This window comes from Daphnia magna, linkage group LG2 (assembly GCF_020631705.1).
Source record: "Daphnia magna isolate NIES linkage group LG2, ASM2063170v1.1, whole genome shotgun sequence".
Taxonomy (NCBI): Eukaryota; Metazoa; Arthropoda; class Branchiopoda; order Diplostraca; family Daphniidae; genus Daphnia; species Daphnia magna.
The window spans coordinates 13,323,599-13,345,246 of NC_059183.1; the positions used below are offsets into that span (position 1 = coordinate 13,323,599).

The 21,648-nt window shown below is 43.2% G+C and overlaps 1 protein-coding gene and 2 long non-coding RNA genes across 5 annotated transcripts; 2 read left to right on the forward strand and 1 right to left on the reverse strand.

Moving 5' to 3' along the window:
- Positions 1-5: 5 nt before the first annotated feature.
- Positions 6-20,980, reverse strand: LOC116916106 (junctophilin-2). 3 transcript variants are annotated; one of them, XM_045170123.1, is made up of 11 exons: positions 20,695-20,980; positions 15,850-16,127; positions 13,935-14,146; positions 8,719-9,074; positions 8,421-8,591; positions 7,668-7,826; positions 5,664-5,955; positions 3,810-5,029; positions 3,515-3,700; positions 2,164-2,355; positions 6-1,939 (listed from the first exon to the last, which is right to left on the reverse strand). In XM_045170123.1, exons 2-11 carry the CDS (start codon positions 16,101-16,103, stop codon positions 1,853-1,855), a joined length of 3,129 nt encoding a protein of 1,042 aa, XP_045026058.1. In that variant the 5' UTR covers positions 16,104-16,127; positions 20,695-20,980; the 3' UTR covers positions 6-1,852. The 3 variants fall into 3 exon arrangements, with proteins under 3 accessions (XP_045026058.1, XP_045026059.1, XP_045026060.1); XM_045170124.1 differs by lacking the exon at positions 20,695-20,980 and adding an exon at positions 18,948-20,606; XM_045170125.1 differs by lacking the exons at positions 15,850-16,127; positions 20,695-20,980 and adding an exon at positions 14,698-15,021.
- Positions 8,991-10,168, forward strand: LOC116916115. The gene is made up of 2 exons (XR_004390436.2): positions 8,991-9,340; positions 9,541-10,168. It is a non-coding gene; the product is annotated as an uncharacterized LOC116916115 (long non-coding RNA).
- Positions 15,329-16,639, forward strand: LOC123470190. Its single transcript, XR_006643797.1, has 2 exons — positions 15,329-15,750; positions 15,822-16,639. It is a non-coding gene; the product is annotated as an uncharacterized LOC123470190 (long non-coding RNA).
- Positions 20,981-21,648: the final 668 nt, after the last annotated feature.

Sequence of the window (21,648 nt, forward strand, 5' to 3'; positions counted from 1 at the left end):
AGTTATTATTATCTCACAAATTTGTATTCACATCTTCTCCTCTTCGTTCTCGCTCGTTTTCTTATTTTACCCTTTTTCTCTTTCTTCTTGTCTAACAAATTGAGTTATATGTATATGTGTGGAGGTGGATCTGGAGCTAGAACAAAATGGGTAACAAAAAGAGAGGGATCCAGCTACCGAGTAAGAATGAAATTGTGTGAACGGCTGAGACGGAGGAAAACAGAACAACAAAAAAGGAAGGGGTGGTTCACAGGTGCGGAAAAGGAAGAGAGCGATAATATTCATCATAAAAGTGACAATGCATGGGCTATTTGGGTTTTTTAAAAAATAATAATAATAAATAAAAATTGAAAACAAACAACTTCCGATCATGTAAAGCTTGAAAAAACAAGAAAAGAGTAATAACTATTGATGACAAAGTTTATACGAGATATCCAAACAGACTGTTCAACGAAGAGGAGGAGGACCAAGTTCGGGGTGGGGGAGGGGATTTGCAAATTTCCGTGCGTGATACATGTGAAAGCCAATCATTGGGTTTCGTATACAAATGTTCGATTTGATGTCATCGGCATTGAGTTGAGAAAAAAAAAATAATAAAAAGGGAAGGAAGTAAAACTGGCATGAAAATCACAAAGGACTGAATACAGAAGACAAAACTTCAAACTAAAAACAGGAGAGAAGACCAAAAGGGAAGGGTCTCAGCGTGATTACAAAATATTTTTCATACAATGAAATTGTGGGCTTTTTTTTTTTGTCATGGGCTTTATTCATGTCGTTATTAAAACAAAGTGTGAAAAGGAATCGACCGGCGGTCGTAGCTCGTCTACTCTTTGCTGACCACGTAACGTGTACGTGTGTTTCTTTTTCTCAAAAAAATACTTTAAACGCGTAGTTTCAATCGATCACTCGATGACCGAAATTGACTTCATTAAGAAGGAAGAGCAAATGGACTAGACAGAAAAAATGATGTACGTGAAGATTTGAAAAAAAAAAAAAAGGCACTAACCCTTGGACTTGTGTGGCGCGACTTGAAAAAATTCAATAGTAATTTAGAACATTTTCTTCTTTACAAAAACAAAAAAAGAATTTTTCTAAAATTTAGCGTTCCAAATTCAAATAATGCAGTGCCATCTGATGGTCGGGAAATTCAATCGCTTTAGCCAGCGTACGACGAGAAGCTTTTCTTTTTTCTTTTCAAAAACAAAGTAACAAGGAAACGGAAATCAACTAAAAATGTGTACGAAGACAAATCCTCGCAATTTTCGAGTTGTCAATTCGTTTGCATCAGTTACACTGCTTGTGGAAAGTGCCACCTTTCAACTAAAAAAAAATAAAATAGATCGTCGTCCTTGGCTCTTTCCTTCAATGAAAATCCAGTAATTACAATCCTTTGCTTGAAGTCTCCACTCCAAAAAGACCAATGACTAATCGTTGTCCTGCTGAGTAATAATACATACATTTTTTTTATTCGATTCTAGTGCGCGCAAAAAAAAGTTCTCGTGGTATGCGGAGAAGCTTTTAGATTAGAGGACTCCCACAGTTTCAAATTATTATTTTTTTTTACAGTTTATGGACATGTCAGTGATCAAAAAGGGCTGAAACAAGAGACGAAAAAGGTTGGGGCATTGAAACAAAAAAAAACAGCATCATAACTAATTCAAGGCAATCAAGTTCACTCAAACGTTTTTCAAAGAATCACTTTAATTTCTCTCCTCATCCGAAAAAAAAAAAAAACCCAATTTTTTTTTTTTTGCTGCGTCAAACTTGGATCGGTTTGAGCAGCAGCTATTCCAATTAATAAAAACCAAAAAAAAAAAACGAACAAAACATGTCACCTATTGTTTCATTGTTGCTATGTCAGTAGCTTGAAGAAGAGGTATGCAAGTGAAAGATTGATGATCAAGATGAAAATTGTCAATTGCTGGCGGGCCAACCAACCCTGTAAACATAAATAAACCGCATTAAATCACCTTTACTTCACCCGATTTTTGGTGTCTTGGTTGACATATTTGAAAAACTTGATTCACGACTCTACACGACGGTATGCACCGATTGCCATCTGGATGGGGAAAATCATTGGGGGGCGGAACTGATCTATTATTTGACTAGGAAAGTCGACTGGACGAAAATGGCAGCGTTTGTTAAGACACATATTGATCTAACCTTGACTTGCGGGCTACAGAAATAGAGCAAAGGATTTGCTCTGTAGCGTTCTGCTTCCTCGACTTGGCGTCGCACTTCTTCTCGTCTTTGCGAGCTGAGAACCGAGGCCTCTTCTCGGCTCAGGATCGCCGCCGGAGCGTCAGCTGCACCCGGCAGACTTTTCTTCCTTTTCGGCACCGGAGCCGGGGCCACCTGTACAAAATAAGAATGAATTTACCCTTATAATAATATCACATTTCATATCGCTCGTGAAACCGAAAAAATAACAGATGAAAGAGTTATGGTGTATCTTGTTTGTCACCGTCAAATTAAAACAAACAACGGCCATAATATACCATCGCTTTGGGGGGATCGGGCAAGACACTGCATGAAGCCCGTCTTGCCAAATATTCCATGTAATCCACAGAAGGCTCTTCATCTTCTCCTTCTTCAGCCCACGACCAGTTCATCATTATGCCTAACACTATGCTTCAAGTCCTTGGCTGGTATCAAGTAGCTTAATTCGCTGACGTTTGCACGTTTTCACGGTTGAAGAAAAAAAAAAAAGAAGAAAAAGGGCCAACTCGAAAGTGTTTTACTTGAGACGAAAACAGCTGTTTGGATTGGATGGAACAAGACACACGTGTTGCTCGAGCACTCGCACAGACGCGTACACACACGGCATGCACACACGCGAGGTGGCCAATTCTTCGGCTACGCCTCTTCGTTTTCGCCTTTTTTACCTCCAAAAAAATCGTAGCCGAGCGAGAGAGCGTCGCGATTCGGACTAGAACCTCCTATCGGACACAGTTGCTTCTGATCGCTCTCCCATTTTCTATCCACTTCCCTCCGCCCTTTCCCATTCTTGAGACTCTTCCCTCTTGTCTTCGCATCCCTTTCTCTACCAAAAATGAGCTGCACCGGCTAGAAAGCTATTTCCATCGGGGCCAGATTGGCACAGAGCCTGGCACTGAAGAGCCTGCCTGAACCCCTTTAAGACGGAAGGGGTTCCACCCATGTTTGCCCATTAGCCGAGTTTTCGCTATCATTCTCCGGTATGGGCGATCCAGGATAGAGGGAGGGTTTCATTCTAAAAATATCCACTCGACACAAGAGAAGAGAGAGAGAGACACTAGAATGAAAAAGTCTTGTCGAACGGCCGAGATTCGCGACCCTTGACGGACCGTAAGCAAAACAAAACACACGGCGCATTCTTGGCTTGCGTCTTGGCAATGTGTTCTACTTGCAAGCTCGACAACGCTGAATCACATTAAATCCAGGACTTGCATTTAGCTACAGGCTCCATCGCTTGCTGAATGGACCTTGAAATTTCAAACTGTAAACAATTTGACGCCAATTAAAAAAGATTTACCATTTCTTTTTTGCGGGCCGGCGAGATGTAAAGCGACTCGGTCCGTTTTATCGTGCCCCCACCGTCGTGAGGAATTTCCTGGCCGAGCCTTTGTCTAAGCAGCATATCCTCGATGATGTTGCCCGGTAGTCCGTTGCCTCCTCCAAATCCTGGTACACTTCCATTGCCTGGACTTGTGGACGTTTCCTTTTTAATTTTTTAAATTTGAAAGCGACGCAGCAACAACATGGGAGGCATTAAGTGTGTACGTGATTAAGAAAAATAATTAAAAAAAGAAGCAGTAAACGTGTCGTACTCTAATCGGCGTGGCCATTCGACGCTGGAGGCTTCCGCTGCTGGGCTGGTTAGCGTGACCAGCACCATCGGCGCTGTCTTGATGGAACCGACTGCTGAGCGATGAAGGCGTCGGGCTACTGCTGAGAAGAGGAGGCCGCTGTCTGGAGTTAGATCGGAAGACCATCTGACTGGGCGTAGGAGCCGGACTAGGACCACGGCTGCCCATCAGGGACGATTCCTGACGTGTCAACGCGATCGAACTCTGCCTGGACGACCGGCTGAAACGGTCCATGGATGGATCACGACTGCGATCACGACTAGGCGGCCGTTTGTAATGATCGAAATGATCGTTCATGGCCTGCTGGAAGTTGTACGACGGATTGTTTGACTCCTGGACGTAGCCACCGCCAACACCACCGCCGAAACTACTGCCGGACAGGGCTGGTCCTCGTCGCAGAGAAGAGCGCCCGCGCTCAAGCTGCCCGTGCCCTGCTAAACCCATTTCCCCTCTCATTTCGTCCCCACTGCTCGAGTACGGGCCACCACCGTCATAGTTGCTGGCCTGATTGTAACTGGAACTGCTATACTGCTGCTGTTGTTGCTGGAGCTGTTGTTGCTGGAGCTGTTGTTGCTGAAGCTGTTGTTGCGATGGAACAGGCAGACTGGCTCGAAGACCGAATTGATCCTGGCTATTCTTCCTGGCCAGAAGGCTGTGACTGCTATTGATATTATTGTTGTTGATGTTATTGCTGTAATTGCTAGGGCCGCCGAATCCACTGGGGATCACACCAGCTGGAGAACGGCTGTTGTTCGGTGAGGAATAGCTATTCATGGCTACCAAACTGTGATCCAATTCCATTTTGTTTTGGAAATTGCTCGGACTGCGAACGCCACCGATGGCGACGCTGGGACGGCGGCTGAGTTCGCTCGTTCCTCCTCCGCTTCCTCCACCGGTCAGGCCCATGGAGGGCATTAAACCTCCTCCTCCTCCTCCATAATCTTCAGTTCTGGAGGTGGCGACAGGTTGCTGGACAGCATTCGTCGATCCGGCAGGGACTGCACCATCGCCCATGTATCCGTAACCGTCACTGTGCTGGATATTGTTTGGCATTAAATAATTCGGCCCTGTTTTTGCTTGCGTAGATGATGGTCCGGCCGGCCCAGTAGCAGCGGATGTGGATAGCTGGTGCGGTATCAAACGCGCCAGGACTGCCAACGGTGGCCTCATCGTCTCTGCACCTAAGATGGAAATCAAATAACAATCGATTAAAATTCAAATTTACTGCAAAAAAAAAATCAAAATGCAGAACATGATTACAAAATGAATCAATATATTGGTGCGAATAAGAAAATTACTTATCGAACTCGGTGAAATATTCGTTATTGAATTGATTTGCATACGCGTACTCGAAATAGATTTGAAGCGTTTGTTACCAAACCAGCAGAATCATCAGTGCTCTTTAACTTGCTGAATGAACAATATTGAGCTGGCCATGATCGATAATGTGATCCGAGTAAGATTGCGCCGCTCTTGGGCATCATTGAAATTGGAAAGTCGGTACGTTTCTTTACGTATTCAAACGTGGGCGGAATAAAATATTGCGCAGGTAAAGCTGCTTTTTCCCGATCAATATTGCCGTTGCGTTATTCTGTTCACGACTGTTCCTCAGCCAATAGGAATGTCAAAGATTCACCTGTTACAAACCCGGGCTCTACCTTCTCCCCTCGAGACATTTTTAAAGTTCACGAGTTGAACAAACCGAAAACGCGTTCATACAAAATTTCTGCCATCGATTGCGCAAAACGGGCGACGACTATTTTTGTTTTATAGGGGAGGCATCAAAATCATTCACGGATATGAAAATAGTTTTACTTGGTTGGAAATCAGGTGCCAATTGTTTGGCAATAATGACTGCGAAATCGGCGTCTTCACGAGCGTGAACGGCCGCCACATCCGCCAATTCCGCTTTGCCGCGCGCTGTCGACGTCCGTGAGATGGCGATGTCGGCTTTCTGGAGAGCAATTTTGGACGCTCGCTGGGCTGCGCTGACGGCTGCCTCGATCCTCTCACGGAATTTAGCCGACCTGATGAGGAACAGGTGTTTCTTCTTCTGCGACGTGATGAGCACATTGTTCTTGTATTTCCCCTCTTCTTTCGTTCCGTCCTATCAAAAACAAATTGCAAAATCAGTGCTAAAAATTTATAGTCCATCACCCACTTTCTGCCCTTACGTCTATTTAAATGCATTCCTATTATTCCGACCGTAAACTCGTCTTCAATCATAGTCTTTGTGGTTGAAATTGACAATATGCGTTACGAGTTTCGTTTTCCCTACACTCATCCACCTACACCATGTTACACGATCGAAGTCTATTTTCCTTCCTCCCTTTTCGAGTAATCAATCCCAATGACTTGGGCGTGGCCATAGACCCTCTTTTATTATTCCTACCTCTAGAATGACTTTAGATTTAAAATAAAAAAGAAGGCAGGAATAGGAAAAAGTAGAGGCCTAACGGCAACACACAAAAAGGGGGGGGGGGACAATAGATTGTAGTCACGCAACAACACAAACTCGCCATGCTATTCTCTTACTCCTTGTCTCTGTGGCATTAGTTTCACGTTGAATGTCGACACGGACCATTTGTCTGTTAGCTGGGATCTTATTACACGTCGGTTCACCTCACGAGAATTGCCTAGCGATCAATCAAGATTTATCCAGGCTAAAATTCCGTTGTGGCTTTCCGCATCCTGCCAGTTCCGTTTCTTGCACTACTCACCACAGGATTTCCCACCCTACAGAACCATTTCAACGTGATCAATACGCATTCCACGTGCCTAAAATGAAAACAACGTTGTAAACAGACGTGATGGGAAGCTATTCGTTACGAGCAGCTTCCATCGTATGTTTTTTTGTTTTGTTTTTTTCAGAGAAATTTTGATTCGTCTACCAACTATGGAGTCAATTTTCTAGTATTCCCGCCACACGAGAAACTAACGTGTAGTTATTTTGGTGAATGGGTGATCTCACCAGACAAATTCCCACGCAAAAACTCTTAATTTTATTTTTCCCTTTCATCTGTTTACTTTTCGGTGTGGTGAGGTGAAACCGGTATGATAAAACTAGCTTTCCTAAATTGACACTGCCAAGAAGTCAGTTCATTATTTACTATCGACGATTTTGCATAGTCTACGCTGATTTACCTAAACTGTGCCAAAGACTCCAGAAAGGGCAGGTGTTACATGTCTAAACTGGCCGAATTTCGACGCTAATGACATCTGCCTGTCGTAACTTTAACGCTAATACCTCATTCTAAGTGAAAGTAGAAAAATAAGGACAGAAAGATGAAAATGAAACCAAAAACTATGAAAAAGAAAAAAGAAAATCAATAACTCTAACACACACAAAAAATAGAGCAAAGATAAAAGTCAATTTTGTGCCGTGCGTGGGGGGACAACTTTAATGCGATCTTATCTTTAATTCACGGCAGAAGCTGTTCCATGGAAGTTAGAAAAGTGACTCGACTTGCACCAGAGTGCACGATGCATGTAAAGTTTAAAAGCAACCGACTGCCAAAGAGAAAAAAAAAAAAAAAAAATTCGTGTCGAATTGAGAATAAGCTAAACTCTGCTAGCTAGTTAAATAAGAGAAATCACGGGGGAGGTGAAAAGGGACTTTGAAAACATACAACTTGATGGTTTTAAACATTCAGAGAATGATGTAGCCAGTCTAAATGACGCGCATTATGTTACGGCAATCCTTCGTTCAAAGATTCGGTAAGACATGGTTTGTTTTGAAAAAGAAACAATGTTGGGACTAAGCAATGTTATGATAGAGCATTAACATTGCACTGCACTAGGAACGAGCGGAACGCATACCTTGAGTGTAGTGACGCCATAACCGTATTTCTTGTTGTTGAACCATTCGCCCTCGTACTTGAGTCCGTCGGATCGTTCGCTGATGCCAAATCCAGCCCTTTTGTCATTCTTCCACTCGCCCATGTACGTCTCCGTCACACTGGCATCCAGCGGCTCGTCCTGTGAACCGCCGTCGTCGAGGTCCACCGTACGCAGGCCAACCAGAAAGAGAAAAAAAACGTCGCCAATCAACGAAGAACATGGAAGTGAAAAAAATAAATAAAAATTGAGAGAATGTTTGCGAGATAAGTCGATTGTCAACAAGGAGATTCGTGCTGTCTATCTTTTCTGTTTCTTTGTAACGTTCCCTTCATATCTGTCAATCATCGTGTCGTGATTTTTTGGAATAGGAAAAACGTAGGTTTCCCATTGCAACCAGTAATTCCTTCTCACAAAAGAATGTGCATGTCAATTTCTTTCAATTCAACTTACTGAGCAAGTAGAAAGAAAGTTTTCTTAAGCCTTTTCAAAGTTTAACGAAATCAACGATTCACACACACATCGTCCGATTGACTAGTGGAACTATTTAGAGATCCGCGCATCGCATTTGAATTTCTAATGAGTTGGCCAGCACAGAGTTACGGTTCATAAATAAATCGATGGTCAGTCCAGTGTTATTACTGGTGATTTAAATTGAAATCATCGATCGATTTCAATGAGAAACGATAGACTTTGAACGGTGCAAAAGAAAAATTGGTCTCCGTTTTCGTATACCTCTGCGATGAAAGAGGCGTTGGAGTCGGTGTGGTGGGAGCCTCCCGTCATGCCCGACTGCGACGACTCGGTGGACATCCAAGATGCCGAGCTGCCCGTCGAGCGGATCGACGCCGAAGTTCCTCTCTTCTCCAACTCGCCCGTGCTGTGCTGCTTCTTCAGGCGGAGACCCTGAGTCACATAGCGAAAACAAAAAAAGGCGGGGGGGGCTGTTCATCATTCCGTTATTGGCTAACGCATGACTCATTTGTGCGTGTCTTTCCAGGAACAAAGTTGGCCAATTTCGCACATTACTCACCTGGAACAAAGTCTTTTTGATGGTGGACGACCGTTCGGAGAAGGAACGCCGTCTGGTCGGGGGTTCGTCACTTCTCGCTTTTAAAACGAAACCCCCTCGTCCGTCGTCGAGTCGCTTGTCACGGTCGGCTGCCGGATCGGCACCGGCTCCACCGCCAGCGGCACCTCCGGATGACGAAGCGGCGCCGCTGTGATGATGCCCGTGATGGTGACCAGCTGAGACGTCGCCGCTCCGCAGAGACGTCATCGAAGATCGAACGCTCTTTGGTCGGAATCGCGACGCCATTCCAAATGCGGCGCTTGTCCGCACTCCGTACCCGTGACGCAATCCGCGCAGCCATTGGCCTTGATAGGTACCTGCGTATCAGGTGAATTGAAAAACGAAAATATTTACATACAACTTGATAATGCGTCCGCGCGACGAACGATAACACTTAGTCATTCAAAAAACAAAAGGCCGATCGATAAGACTGGCGTAAGTGCTCTAACGGCTATGCACGGCTATGTCTGCGGGATCTGTCTGCAATATACCATGTTTTTTTTTTCGGCGCATAACTCTTCAACCATTGGTTGTCTCGCATCTTGGACTGCAGCCCACTTGGCCCTTCGTTCATTCATTTCCGGTTGGGAATTTTATACTTCATTTTTTTTTGCCCTCCTCCCACTTTAGCTTCTGTATTGATTTAATTTTTGTTATGTTCATTACTCAGTGGAACTTTTTTGTATTTTCCCGTCTCTTTATTGAGGGTCTGTTTGTCACCCTTTTTTTTTTTTAACTGTTATACTACGTCATTGATCGACTGCAACGCTTTCTCTTTAATAGGTTTTGATGGGCATCAAACAGCTCCCAGTCGTTCAGCTAGTTCTTTCATTTCGCTACATTCGTGTGACTTTCATCAATCAATAAGGCAGAGAGAATGGAGAAGCGAAAAGAGAAGACGTGGCATTGCAACTTTGTCATCTTCGCGCCTCGAATCAACCGAAAAATTCAATGGAGGAGTGGAATTCGTTTTGTTTTCTTTTGGAACGATCGATGTGTAACCTTCAAAAGCACCAAAGACAAAGGGGTAGAGGGAGAGAGGAATAAAAAAAAATGAAAGATCCAGTAATCGGCCCTTTCCCGTCGAAGGTCTACATCATTTAATGGCCTTGGCGACAAACTCGACATCTTGTCACTTTTATCTTTGACATTCGTCATTTTTTTCTTCTTCTTCTTTTCCCCTTTTTTTGGATAGGATTCGGTATCCAGCTTCCGTTCGATCGGCAAAAGTGAATAGTGATTCTGTGGCGTTCGACGATAAAAATCGGTGATGGATCACGACACCTGGCATTTCCTTTCGCCCTCGTTCGATTGAAAGTTCGTTTTTACATCAGACCTCTTCCTTGCACATCCAATAAGTGTTTGACTGTATGAATAATAAAACACAAAAAATGCTCCTTTTCTTTTCTAAGTCTTTTTCGTTTTTTTTTTTTTGGTCTTCAATCCCTTTTATGGCTAGAAAGCCAACCAATGAGTTTGGGATTGGCAGCCCAAAAGTTAGATGCAAACAGAATCAATTAAGTTTGTGTCGGTCGCAATCAAGCAACTACTCTGTAATAGGAGGCTTGGAGTTCTACACGCATTTTCTTTGTTGGTCCCTACACTGCATAGCAAAGGCTCGTGATAAATCGAACGGAAATCGAAGAGCGAAATAAAAATAAAATCATCATTTGTCAATCCAATTACAATCGCTCGACACGAGTCGCATTCAGTCAGGCGCTTTAACAACGACAAATGTGATTCAAAAGGTGACAATAAAATAAAAAGTGCGAGAATCTTCCAAGTGTGCCTCATTATTTGTCAATGGATCCGTCAATTTTCACGCGAGTCTTAACAACAAGTCAAAAAGGATCCTATTCATTCCTCAGCACTTGACGTCTCAACTGTTCATCGTTTCTCATTCTCGTCTTTCACTTCATTTTGTTTAATCAAATAAAAACAAAATCAAGTAAAAAAAATATATAATTGAGCTAGGGAGAAAGGTGTGCACGCAAAATGCAAATCCAATTACGCTCGTTATGAAGCTGATTAGTGAGTGTCTTTGTTGACGAAACAAAAATGAAACGAAAGATGACGGATTTCGTTTGCCATCCATACAGGCACAAGCTCTTGGGGTCTCAAGTGTCTACACGGTACTATCGATTTAGTGACGTCAAAAGTTGTCGAGGCAGTCGTTCAATGCGAGGACAACGAAGAAGGCCAAGTAACAAAAAAAAGGCCGAAATGAGAGATGGGAAGACAACATCAACAGACAGGAGTTTTAGCTTTGGTTCTCTGTTCTTTAATGGGAGCTAAAGTAGCAACAAAAAAAATGTCCAGCTGAGGACAAGCCTCGATCCTTCAAACAGTTCCTCCCTTTAGTTCTTTCGCCAACACATACATACACACACACTCGCGTACAATTCCTATCTACTATAACCAATGGTTGAAGATGGTTGTTGCAAGTTAAATAAGGCGGGGGATGAAGGGAGTGGCCTCTGAATTCGAATGTTATCACCATATACCGCCCGCTTGTTACCAACTGCTCCTGTTTCGTTCATTTCTTTTTCGTTGTTTATTCCATCTTGGTTTTTACTAGTTTTCTTTCTTTTTTTTTTCCTCCTCAGCCAACGGAGTCTTCAATCCTCTGTGAACAAAGGAACTGATGGAAGGATGGGTGAGGAGGAAACCGGGGCCAAAAAGTCAAACGGATCGGTTGACTGCTTGATCGTCCATTGAGAAAAGAAGAGTGTGTTGCCTCCGATCACAACAACAACAACAAGAAAAAGCAAAAAAATAAAAAATATATTTTGGCTTTTAGCCTCTTTTTTTTTTCACTGTTCCATTTTCTTTTTAATGCGGAAAAAAAAACTTGACAGTTCCATCAGGAAGTTACTGAAAACGAAGTGAACCGCATCCGCAGTGCGGAAGATAAGTTAAGAATACGGGGACCAAAAATACTCGACAAAACGCAACCGGATAAAAATACCGTAATAAGATAGCGAGGAAAAAGCAGAAAGACTTGGCATTTCATAGACGTGAATGATTCCTTTCAACTTCTCTATTCCTGTTTACTTCCGCATCTGTTACAAAAGCGCCTTTCCTATTAGCAAACCCCTTCCCACTCTTACCAAGGAAAAAAAATCCTGAATTTTACCTAAACATCAGACTAACGTCTGCGGAATTTCTTTAACGACTTTGCTCATTTGTTAGCTACATCTGACTTCCGGTTCTCATCCAACAGCGCCGCTGCGTCGAATTCCGCGATGTAACGTGACCGCACATCAACTGTCAAGTATTGTATACACAAAAGGCGAGGGGTGGGATTGTGATAGAGAGATCCCCACCACTGATTAACGTACTCGTATTGCTGCTGGCTCTGGTGCATTGCGTAATTGAATTGATGATAGGAGCCGCATCGTTCCGGCCAGCTGCTGCCGACAGACCGCGTTCCCTCTGTGTGTTGACTGTTGACATACGATTCAGTCGCCCTTATAAACCCCCCCCCCCCTCTCTTTTGATGTATCTGTGTATACTTTCGGCTAGTGGCTAAAGAGAAAAGTAGAGAGACAAGGGAGAAAAGAGAGACTTGTAACCAGTAGCCAAGCAATGGCTGTATATACAGTATCCATCCTATCTCTTTCATGACATAGCATCAACATGTTTTCTCTATCTATACTTGTATAGCCCCAATGGTGTATAGAGACGTTTTCATTACGAATTTATATCTTTTGTTTAGTTTTCTTTCCTTCATTCTATGGCCCCAAGTGATCCACATTGCTGCCGTGCGTAGATACGTTCTCGACACACATGTTGTGCTCTTGCTTCACCATCCAATCACAACAGCCAAAGCGAATCTAGACTGTTGGAGATGAACGAATGATAAACACGTTTTGTTGCCCCACCTTCTGTGTCTACTCGCCTCTACATCAGATACATCTACGACACAAGACTTCTCTTTGATATATACTGACTTTTCTAATGGTGACACATTCTCCCGAAAGCCCGTGAACGCATTACCCCGCATAATCCATTAAGCTCATTCATACTCAATTGCTAGTCACAATCCAACCTATCCACCTGTTTGTACGACGAACAAATAAAGCCCCAAGTCTAATAAGAGAGTACGACAACTAGGAAAAATGATGACGTCACAGTGAAGGTTATACGAGACAAAATTCCACGAGTTAATAATTAAAAGAACAGAAAATCGATCGATCAAAATGGAAACAAATGGCGCATTATCAGTTGTTCAAATAAAGTTTAGACTTGTTTAACTCTTGACACGCCTGAATTTTCACTTAATATAGAGATAGACCCAATGCATTTGAAGCGCCAAAATCATTCCATTCCTTCCTCTCTTCAAAAGAAAAAAAACGATTTGAAAGGCGAAAGGGAATTTGTTCCGTTGGCACGGGAATGTTGAGCATTTCGTCCAACGCTAAAACGCCAGCAAAAAAGTGAAGACGAAGTGGTGGTAGTGACGGTCGACGAAAAATATGGAGTCTTAACTCAGCGAATTCCAGAACCACAAAATCTCCGATTACAAAAAGAAATGTAAAGATCGAACAAGTTTTTAGAAACTTGTACCCAACGTCTAATGAAAATAGTTCGAACCGAGGCGCCCAAAGAAAAAAAATTTCTAAATCTAACTTGTATGGAATAAAAACGGTGAAATCCATGACGTCGTATGATGAAAAAAAAACTAAAACGACTCCAGCATAGACTCCATATCGACTAACTACTGGACTTGGCCAAAAAATGTCTGGTATGAAACGAGAGAAAGACAAGTGAAAGGAGAAAACTTGGTAAATGGCGAGAGTAAAGAAGAAGCAGAGGGGATTTATTTATACTCAGGGTCAGGCAAGAAAGTGAGTAGTAATGGAGCAGCCATGATGACGCGCTATGCTGTACAACAACTACACCGCCAATAGCCAACAGGCGCTACTATCCGATTTCCTTTTGTTTTCAGATTGCAAAATAATGATTTCCTTATTGGACGATGGAGTAGAGACATGTCAGCGCGTGGCATTATACTAACTAGCTGGCTGACTGGCCAGCCGTCCAATCAAGGCCGTCTCTTATTATAGTCTAGATATCTTGGCAACGGATTTTTCATCAGGCCTTCAGCAGTTAAACTACACTCTGTGCATCGCTATGCGCTTTTGAATGTTTACGTTAAAAAAAGCATCACATACCCCCGTCGGCGTACGTTTCGGATCCGTAACCATCCTGCAGTCCGTTGGCCCAAGTGCCATCGTACTTGGCTGTCGATGTCAGCGATTGACGAACACCGTAACGGCCCTTGAATCCTTGCGTCCATTCGCCACGATAGATCCAGCGGCCACGCGATTCAACGCCTAGGCCGTGCCTTTTGCCGTTCTGCCAGTGACCTTCGTACGTGCTCCCTCTAAACAGAGAAACAAGACAAGTAAATATTTGAACAAGAAAAAAATAACTGACGTTAACAAGCCAAAATTCGATTTCGAGAGCAGGCAAAATTGACAACAAAAACTAATTGAACTTGCGATCGAAAGAATTCGATTGAATCAACAACACAAATTTATCGTTGTTTCCTTAACACACATGGTAATTCGGCTGAAGCAAACACGAATATTGAGGAAATTGAAGGCGGGCCGGGTGAGAATAGCTGGAATCCCACTCGAGATAAGAAAGCGGAAAATACGCAAGAGTGGGGTCAAGTGGCTGCTGCTGCTGCTGCTGTGTTGGCCCCGTTGTTCTTAGTAATTGGTGAATTGTACAATGAACTAGAAACTATTTTTGAATCGAGCACGCTCGCCCTACATACAAATAGCGAAGCTAAAACAATGTTCACAAGCCAACAGGAAGTACTGGATTGGAACAGAGAAAAATAAATAAAACCAAACCACATGACACGACCGACGATAAATCAAACGTCAACGAAGAGGACAAATAAAAGGGGAAAAAAAAACAACAAACCAAAAGGGCCAATCATTATCTGAAACATGTCGGATCGAGCGTGGGTCGCCATTTCCGGCCATACTAGACACGCTCGTCATCGTTTGGCGGGAAGGCCATGTACACAGATGGTAGGTAGCAAGTGTCTTTCTCGCGACATGCAACGAACAGAAATTGAGGGTCACACGCGTGTCGATCCCAATGAGAAAGCAACAACAAAATTAGATTTATGATGAAGGCTGTCACAGACTTTTACGACATTAAATGAAAAACGATAATCTGAACAACTTTCTGTCTTGAATCGTAGAGGAAAAGAACGTCCATTACGTTCGAGAATTGACTCGCAACTGGCTAATGGTTTGCCAATTAGGCCTGAGGGTGAGTAAGAAGGGGACAGGGAAACAAAGAAAAATGGCGGATAAGCCCGGTGGTCCAATCCATGTCAACATACGTACCAAATATTAAAAATGTAAAACATATTTTGATGGGTCGGAAATTTCCGACGATGGCAATTAATTAATGAAAATAGGCTTTCCATTTTTTAATAATTTTAGAGAAGAGAAAATCAATGACGAAATAGCACAATTTTTTATAAGGTGTGTGTGCGTTCATCCACTCGACTGACAACGTTGTTTTCTTCTCATTCTTTTCTTTGTCTACCAAAAGTAAGAAATGAAGAGAGCATCTAAATTTAGTCCCGCCAGGCCCAGCACTCCTTCTCCTACTTTATTCATTTTTTCCTTTCCTTTTTCCTATCGGATTCGTGTTTTTGTTCAACTTACGTGATAGTTCAATCAAATGAGGCGCCATGAATGATATTGATCATCATTGCTATAGAAAACACATCTAGTACTGAATGTCTTCTTTTCCTCTGTGAGTTTCGTGCTAACCATTTCCCAGACGAAACATCAACTAAGTAGCAGACAAAAAAATGAGATTTCTGTTTCGAACGATGGAAGCAAATAATAAAGATTCTTCGAGAATTATGGACCATTCATTGTAAGAAGTTTTCCTTCACGGGTTGGAACAAGGATCGGAATTCAGTGTTGACAATGTGCGAGAAGGCAACAAGTGGTATTGAAAAACAGAAGAGAAAACATTCCAGCCAACTTGTTTGAGACTAATATGCTGTCACTTTTCTCTAGAAACTTTTAAAAACGGGAAATGTCTTACCCTGGCCAGGTGTAGACACCCGAAACTTCGAAACCATAGTTCCAGGAGCCGGAATATTCCCCTTGGCCTTTGAGGCCAGTGCAGACGCCGTGTCCGTGGGCTTTACCATCCTCCCAACCGCCGCAGTACATTCCACCGTCATCGAAATCGAACCGGCCACCTTGCACCGGTTTTTGCGGGCTGCTACTCATGCTGCCACCGATTCCACTCATTGTACTGCCGCTGGCCGCGCCTGTCGTCACGTTCGACTGCATTTCGGCCTATTGGCACCACCGCCCCTGTTTGAAAACGAGATCAATTAATTGCAGTCGTTAACCTACGACAACTGTTTTAACTTGTTGCCAATTTCGAGTTCAACGGTTTGAAAGCTTACGCGAATTACGAGTCGAAAGAAACTTAATCCAATGCGGAAAGCCAAACAGTCAAAAACAAAAATAAATAAAAAGGGGAAACGTGATGCAACAAAAAAGAAATCAAACGGAGATGAGGGGAGGAGAAGAAGTAGAGAAAGAAACGGAGTAGGAGGAGAATCTGGAATCCATCCAGTCATAAAGTTAACAACACGAATGATGAATGACGCTCTCGGCTTTTTGCTCTCTTTTCTCCTCCTTTGCAACACCCAATCCACCACCCTCCCCCGAAATTCCCGCAAAGAACAAGAAGAGAAGGAGGAGTAGGTCGGGATGGCTTGCCAAATTCCGCATCTTCTTCTTACTTTTATTTCGTTTTTTTTCTTTTTGGCTGCAAGACTCTTGTATGTGTGATGTTCATTCCATCTTGTTTGATATTTGTTTTGTTTTTTGGGTTTCTTTTTTCGTTTTTTTTTGTTTTTTTTACGTGAGATGAGACGCGCTTGCGTGAGTACCATCTAAACACGTCTTGAACGTTATTCAGAAGTAACACGAAGGTTCGGCTAAATGCTATTATCGATTAAGCGATCTCGTTTCATCATCATCGCTCAAAGACGAATCAACAAAAGGCGTTGAAATTGAAAGTAGGGACTCAAAAGTTGGTGCAATTAAAAAAAACGATGTCGTTTTGCTGGAACCGGATGGACTATCCGTGTCAATTCGAGACGACGGCATAATCGCAGAGAAACGTTCCGAAAAATCTTGAACTTTAAAATTAGGCTCGTGAATCCATTTGAAAGACGATTGCAATTCAAAAAACATCCAACGAATCGAACAATAATAAAGAAATCGCCATCTTCGTTTGTTTTCAAAGTAGACACGTAATTCTTTTTCCTTTTAAATCAGGAAATGCATGGTGTTACTCTCGAGTCTTTCCGTCTAATCTCTTTGTGGCTTCATTCTCCTCCGAGACAGGATATTGGAAGAAAAAATTCTTTCATTCATGCCATTCTTTAGACTCTGTGACATCTCCGTTCCCCCTGACTACCCAAGCAGTCGCAACGATAAGAGGATCTATCTCAAATAGAGCGGATACCTTGGCCTCTATTTACGCATTCTTACAGAGATATACATACATCAACGTAGACTATCATAGCTGTTAACAATACACATCTCCTCCTCCTTGCGAATCTTTACACTGACGTGTTCCATCAGTCTGTTGAGTAAAGCCCTGAAACACGCCGGAAGTTGTTGTTCTCGGAAAAGGAAAATACTATTTGACAGTCAGCGGCCAAACTGCGTTAGAAACTGGCAATTATTTTAAGCGTTGGTTGAAAAACGGACGGAAATCGACAAATCTGAGGGGAGGAATCGATAATGAACGCCAAAGGATCGGAGTGAGTATTATGTGCCATGCTACTTTCTCGTGAGAAGAGATTAGTGGCGGTTTGGCGTCATAACCGAAGGATTACGTGGAGAGACGACAATCTTAAACTTCATAATCGGACAAGTGCCTTATTTTCGACGCTGATAACGTGCCACCAGTGAGACTTAAAAAGTCGAACGATTGTGACGTCTCAGCTCTTGGACTATAAATAAACAAAATATAATAATGAAAAAGAAAATTTGGGGGGAATTTAGTGGTCAGGCGATGGCCAGTTTGAACTTGTAATTGTTATGAACGTCCGCTTACAAATCATCGTCGTTCATTATTGACGTTCAATTCACGTGTCACGCAAACGTTTTCTTGTGAAATGTCAGTCACACACTTTTCAATTCAGTCGTGGTCAAGACGGTCAAACGTTGAATCCACTTTGACTTGGTTTCCTTATCTGATTTTCTCACAGTTTCAACAAAAACGCAACGCTGACATAGATTTCAAGTGGGCAAACCAGTTTAAGGAAAATCCCTCTCTCTTCAAATTTGCATATCACAAAAATGAACGTGATTCATGTGCCCTTTAGCCAGCAGTTCCAACAGTTTTTGTTTCCAAATTTAAAGAGCTTAAACTCACTCGTCCTTGTCATCGGCGGGATTAGTCGAGAGAAAGGCCTGGCTACTTTTTTGCGTGAGTGGACAGACAACAATCAAATCGTCTCTCTGTATCGCACAATTGGACAGCGAGGAAAAGAGAATTGAGAAACCACCGCCACCTTATTCCTCTGGCTCCAGCCTGCCGGTGTCTCTGGCACGCTACACACAGGAGCCATGTCGAGGACGGGCGCCGGCTAGATTTTAAAAATAACACGCGGGATACTGAGAGAAAGAGACAGACCTCCTACACTCTACTTACACACACACACACACACTGCCTTAGCTCCTTGCTCCGACTGCACTGAGAGCCAACGCAGAAAAAGAAAAACACGTAAAAAAACAAAAACAAAAAAAAAAAGGGAAATTTCAACCAACTTGGCATTCTTCGACACGATCCTGAACTCACAAGTCCCTGCTAAAACTTTCAAAAATGTCCTTTTATTATTATTATTTGATAAGATGCCTAAAACACGCACTCACTCGTATGGAGTACCGACACATTGGAGAGAGAGAGAGAGAAAAAGATCCAATAAATGGCAAATAGCAAAGTTTGTTGAGACAGTCGGAACAATGGACAGTGCCTGGCTAGAGATAAACTGGGGGCCGAAGTAAGTTGTCAATTAACAAAAACCCCAATACAAAAAGAAAATAGATAATCCAAGTCTCTTTTTGTTTCTCTTTCTTTTTTTTTTTTGCGAGGTTTTTGTTTGTTACCTGAACGTGGATGAGAGCAAGGGGAGCTTCACTTTGCCTCGTTTTCTTCGTCGAACGCTCCGTGGCGGAGAGAGAAACGATGCAAAAACTATGGGGGGATCGTTGCAGTTGGCGAAGAGTGGGACACAGAGAAGAGGCTTCCTACTTTTGTGGTCTATTCCTTTCTTCTTCTTGAATTTGATCAAAATTCTTGCTTCTTTTTTCTTTCCACTGTTTCTTACTTTTCCTTGTGCTGTCGGTCTGTGTTTTTCGTTGGGTGAGGAGTAGGGCGGAATAGTAGGTGGGGCGAGCGTAGGTAGCGAAAAAGGGGATAGAAAGGGAGTCGGGCTGCGTGTGGCTGGACGAAGAGAGTTAAATTTACACTCCGGCGGGCCCCCAGTCGGCAGTTCTATTTCCAGCAGAGAGCAGAGCAGCAAAGGCAGGAGCCGATCTCAGCAAGGCAGGAGCCGCTCTGTTTCCTCTCGGTTGTCTCGTTGTCAAATGCCGAAACAGCAGAAAAGAACGAAGCAGAAGTAGTAGAGAGGTATAGACAAACGAGAGAGAGAGAGAGAGACTAGCTAGCTTAGCTAAAGCCAGCCAGCTAACGAACCAGCCGGCCAGCTCAGCCAGCCAGCCGTTAGCAGTTGAACGAGAGAGAGGAGATGGTTTTTGGGCCTTTTTGGCGCACTACTCCGCCGGCAATCCGAGTCGTTGTAGTCGCAGTAGTTGTCGTTGTAATACTGGCGATGCACCGCACACCACCACTGCCCACCTTCTGGCCGCTGCTCCTCCTCCTAGTCCTTCTTGGATTCTCCTGCTGAAGCAGAAAAAACCGATGACGCTCGAGTCACGTCCAGTTCGGTGCCGACTCAAGTGGCACTGCCGCACACGCACCAAGTGCCGACGACTGGCGGCGATCCGTCGTCGTTCCAGCACAACCAAAACACCCAGCCAACGGCAGGATCTTTTACGATCACGTCGTTGTCACACTTTTTCCTACACACTTTGCGTACGATGCGAAACATTCACCGACAAATTGTTGCCTCAAAGAATTTTCGCTCTCTGCTTATACTTGCGTCATTTCAAACACTAACGGGTACGGAGAAAGTGACTATGAATTATTTTTACTTTGCCAGTGGCAACGATCGCGGGGGCCAGGCGAATCAAGTTCTTTTTCGTTTGAAAACGTCTTCCATTGAAAGATCGGGTCTCGAAAAGAGCCAATCAAATAATGGTGCAAATTGTAAAAAGGCTATTGTTCTGCAGAATGGATGGAAAATGTCTGGACTAAAAAGAGCACCAAACCAGTACAAAAAATGGGGATAAAAAACAGCTGAACGAAACAAAACAAAAGGGACACAAATGTTGTATCCACTGCAGTTTTTTTCTTTGCCCCACTCGTGTCGCACAATGCAAATTGGCTCTTGAATCCTTCCAACCCTTCCTTTTTGTTTTCCTATTTAGATTATGATCCAAGGCTAAAACGTCCCCAAACTTATGCGAGACCTTGCCCGCACGAAATAAAAAAAAATGATCGCACCAAAGAATTTCTGAAATCAAATTCCACACGTTCAGTGCACCAGGGTTGTCCGTTTTTAAAACGAAAAGCAAAAACGGGCAGATCGGAGAGAGAGAGAGAGAAAATAAAAACAAAAAAAAAGAACAAAAGAAAAAAAGACAGAAGGGGGAGGCAACTTTTCTTTTTGTTTGTTTGTTTGACGGACGGAATAACAAAACAAAAAAACAAAAAAAAAACAAAACAATTTACGTCGTTGAAGATGTCGAGTGGAGTAGATGTGGGCAAGGCCGCGGCCGGCGACCGACTGAACGCACACCTCGTCTTTTGGTCGGGAGAATTTCTCGTGTGAAAAAGAAAGGACGAAAAAGAACGTAAACGAAAAACTAAGAAGGAACGCACAAGGAGTGAGGAAGAATCGACGGCAGCGCCGCTGTCGGATACTGAAAACGGCACGGCGCATGAGTCGGCGTCGATGTGTGAGCTAGATGACGTGCAACCATTCTTCATGAATCTAATAAAGCATGGAGCTCACATTAACCATCAGGAAAGAGAAACAAAAAATGAAAAAGAACAAACAATTTTTTATGAAACGACAGTTTCACTTGTAAAAATGTTGACCTGTGGACGCTCTTCATTATGGCTGCCATCCAGCAATTATTTTTTACGTAATAGATATGATGTGGAGTGAAATGCCACGGCTTCGATCCGGACAAGAGCGGATCGTATAAAACGTTACCACAACGGCAAAAAAAACGAAAAGAATAATAAAGAACGTCGGTATTAAATAAGAAATAAGAGCGTCGACAAATATCAATAACGACTTGAGCATGTTCAATGAAGTGACCGGCGGTTGCGTGTCGGGAATAATAGATACATCCCCAAACTCGCCCTGCTGGTCTCTGATGGGGCTGCGGCCATCCGGGTCGAAAGTGACTCGCTCCTTCATGTCCGCACTAGGTACACGCATAAGGAAAAGCGGGGAGATCATGGTTGCCATGGCAACTTGACGACCCACACTTGGAAATGATCCACTACACAGGACCGTCCTGGCTCTTTCTCTCAACTGCCATCCTACTTTTGTCTATACCAATGAAGAGGAAAGACAGTGGGTGGGTAGGCGCTATCAACGTCACTGGTTATAAAACATTCGGTAAGCTTGTGAGGCAGCATACTAGAGTATATGGTAGGCTACACCCGTACCGG

Bases quoted from the DNA above. Each gene is read 5' to 3' on its own strand.
- LOC116916106 (XM_045170123.1), bottom strand. From the start codon at position 16,103: ATGCAGTCGAACGTGACGACAGGCGCGGCCAGCGGCAGTACAATGAGT. The intron at 5,956-7,667 runs GTATGCGTTCCG...TGTTTTTGATAG, and splicing joins ATGGCGTCACTACACTCAAG to GACGGAACGAAAGAAGAGGG. The intron at 2,356-3,514 runs GTAAATCTTTTT...TATTTTGTACAG, and splicing joins CGGCCCGCAAAAAAGAAATG to GTGGCCCCGGCTCCGGTGCC.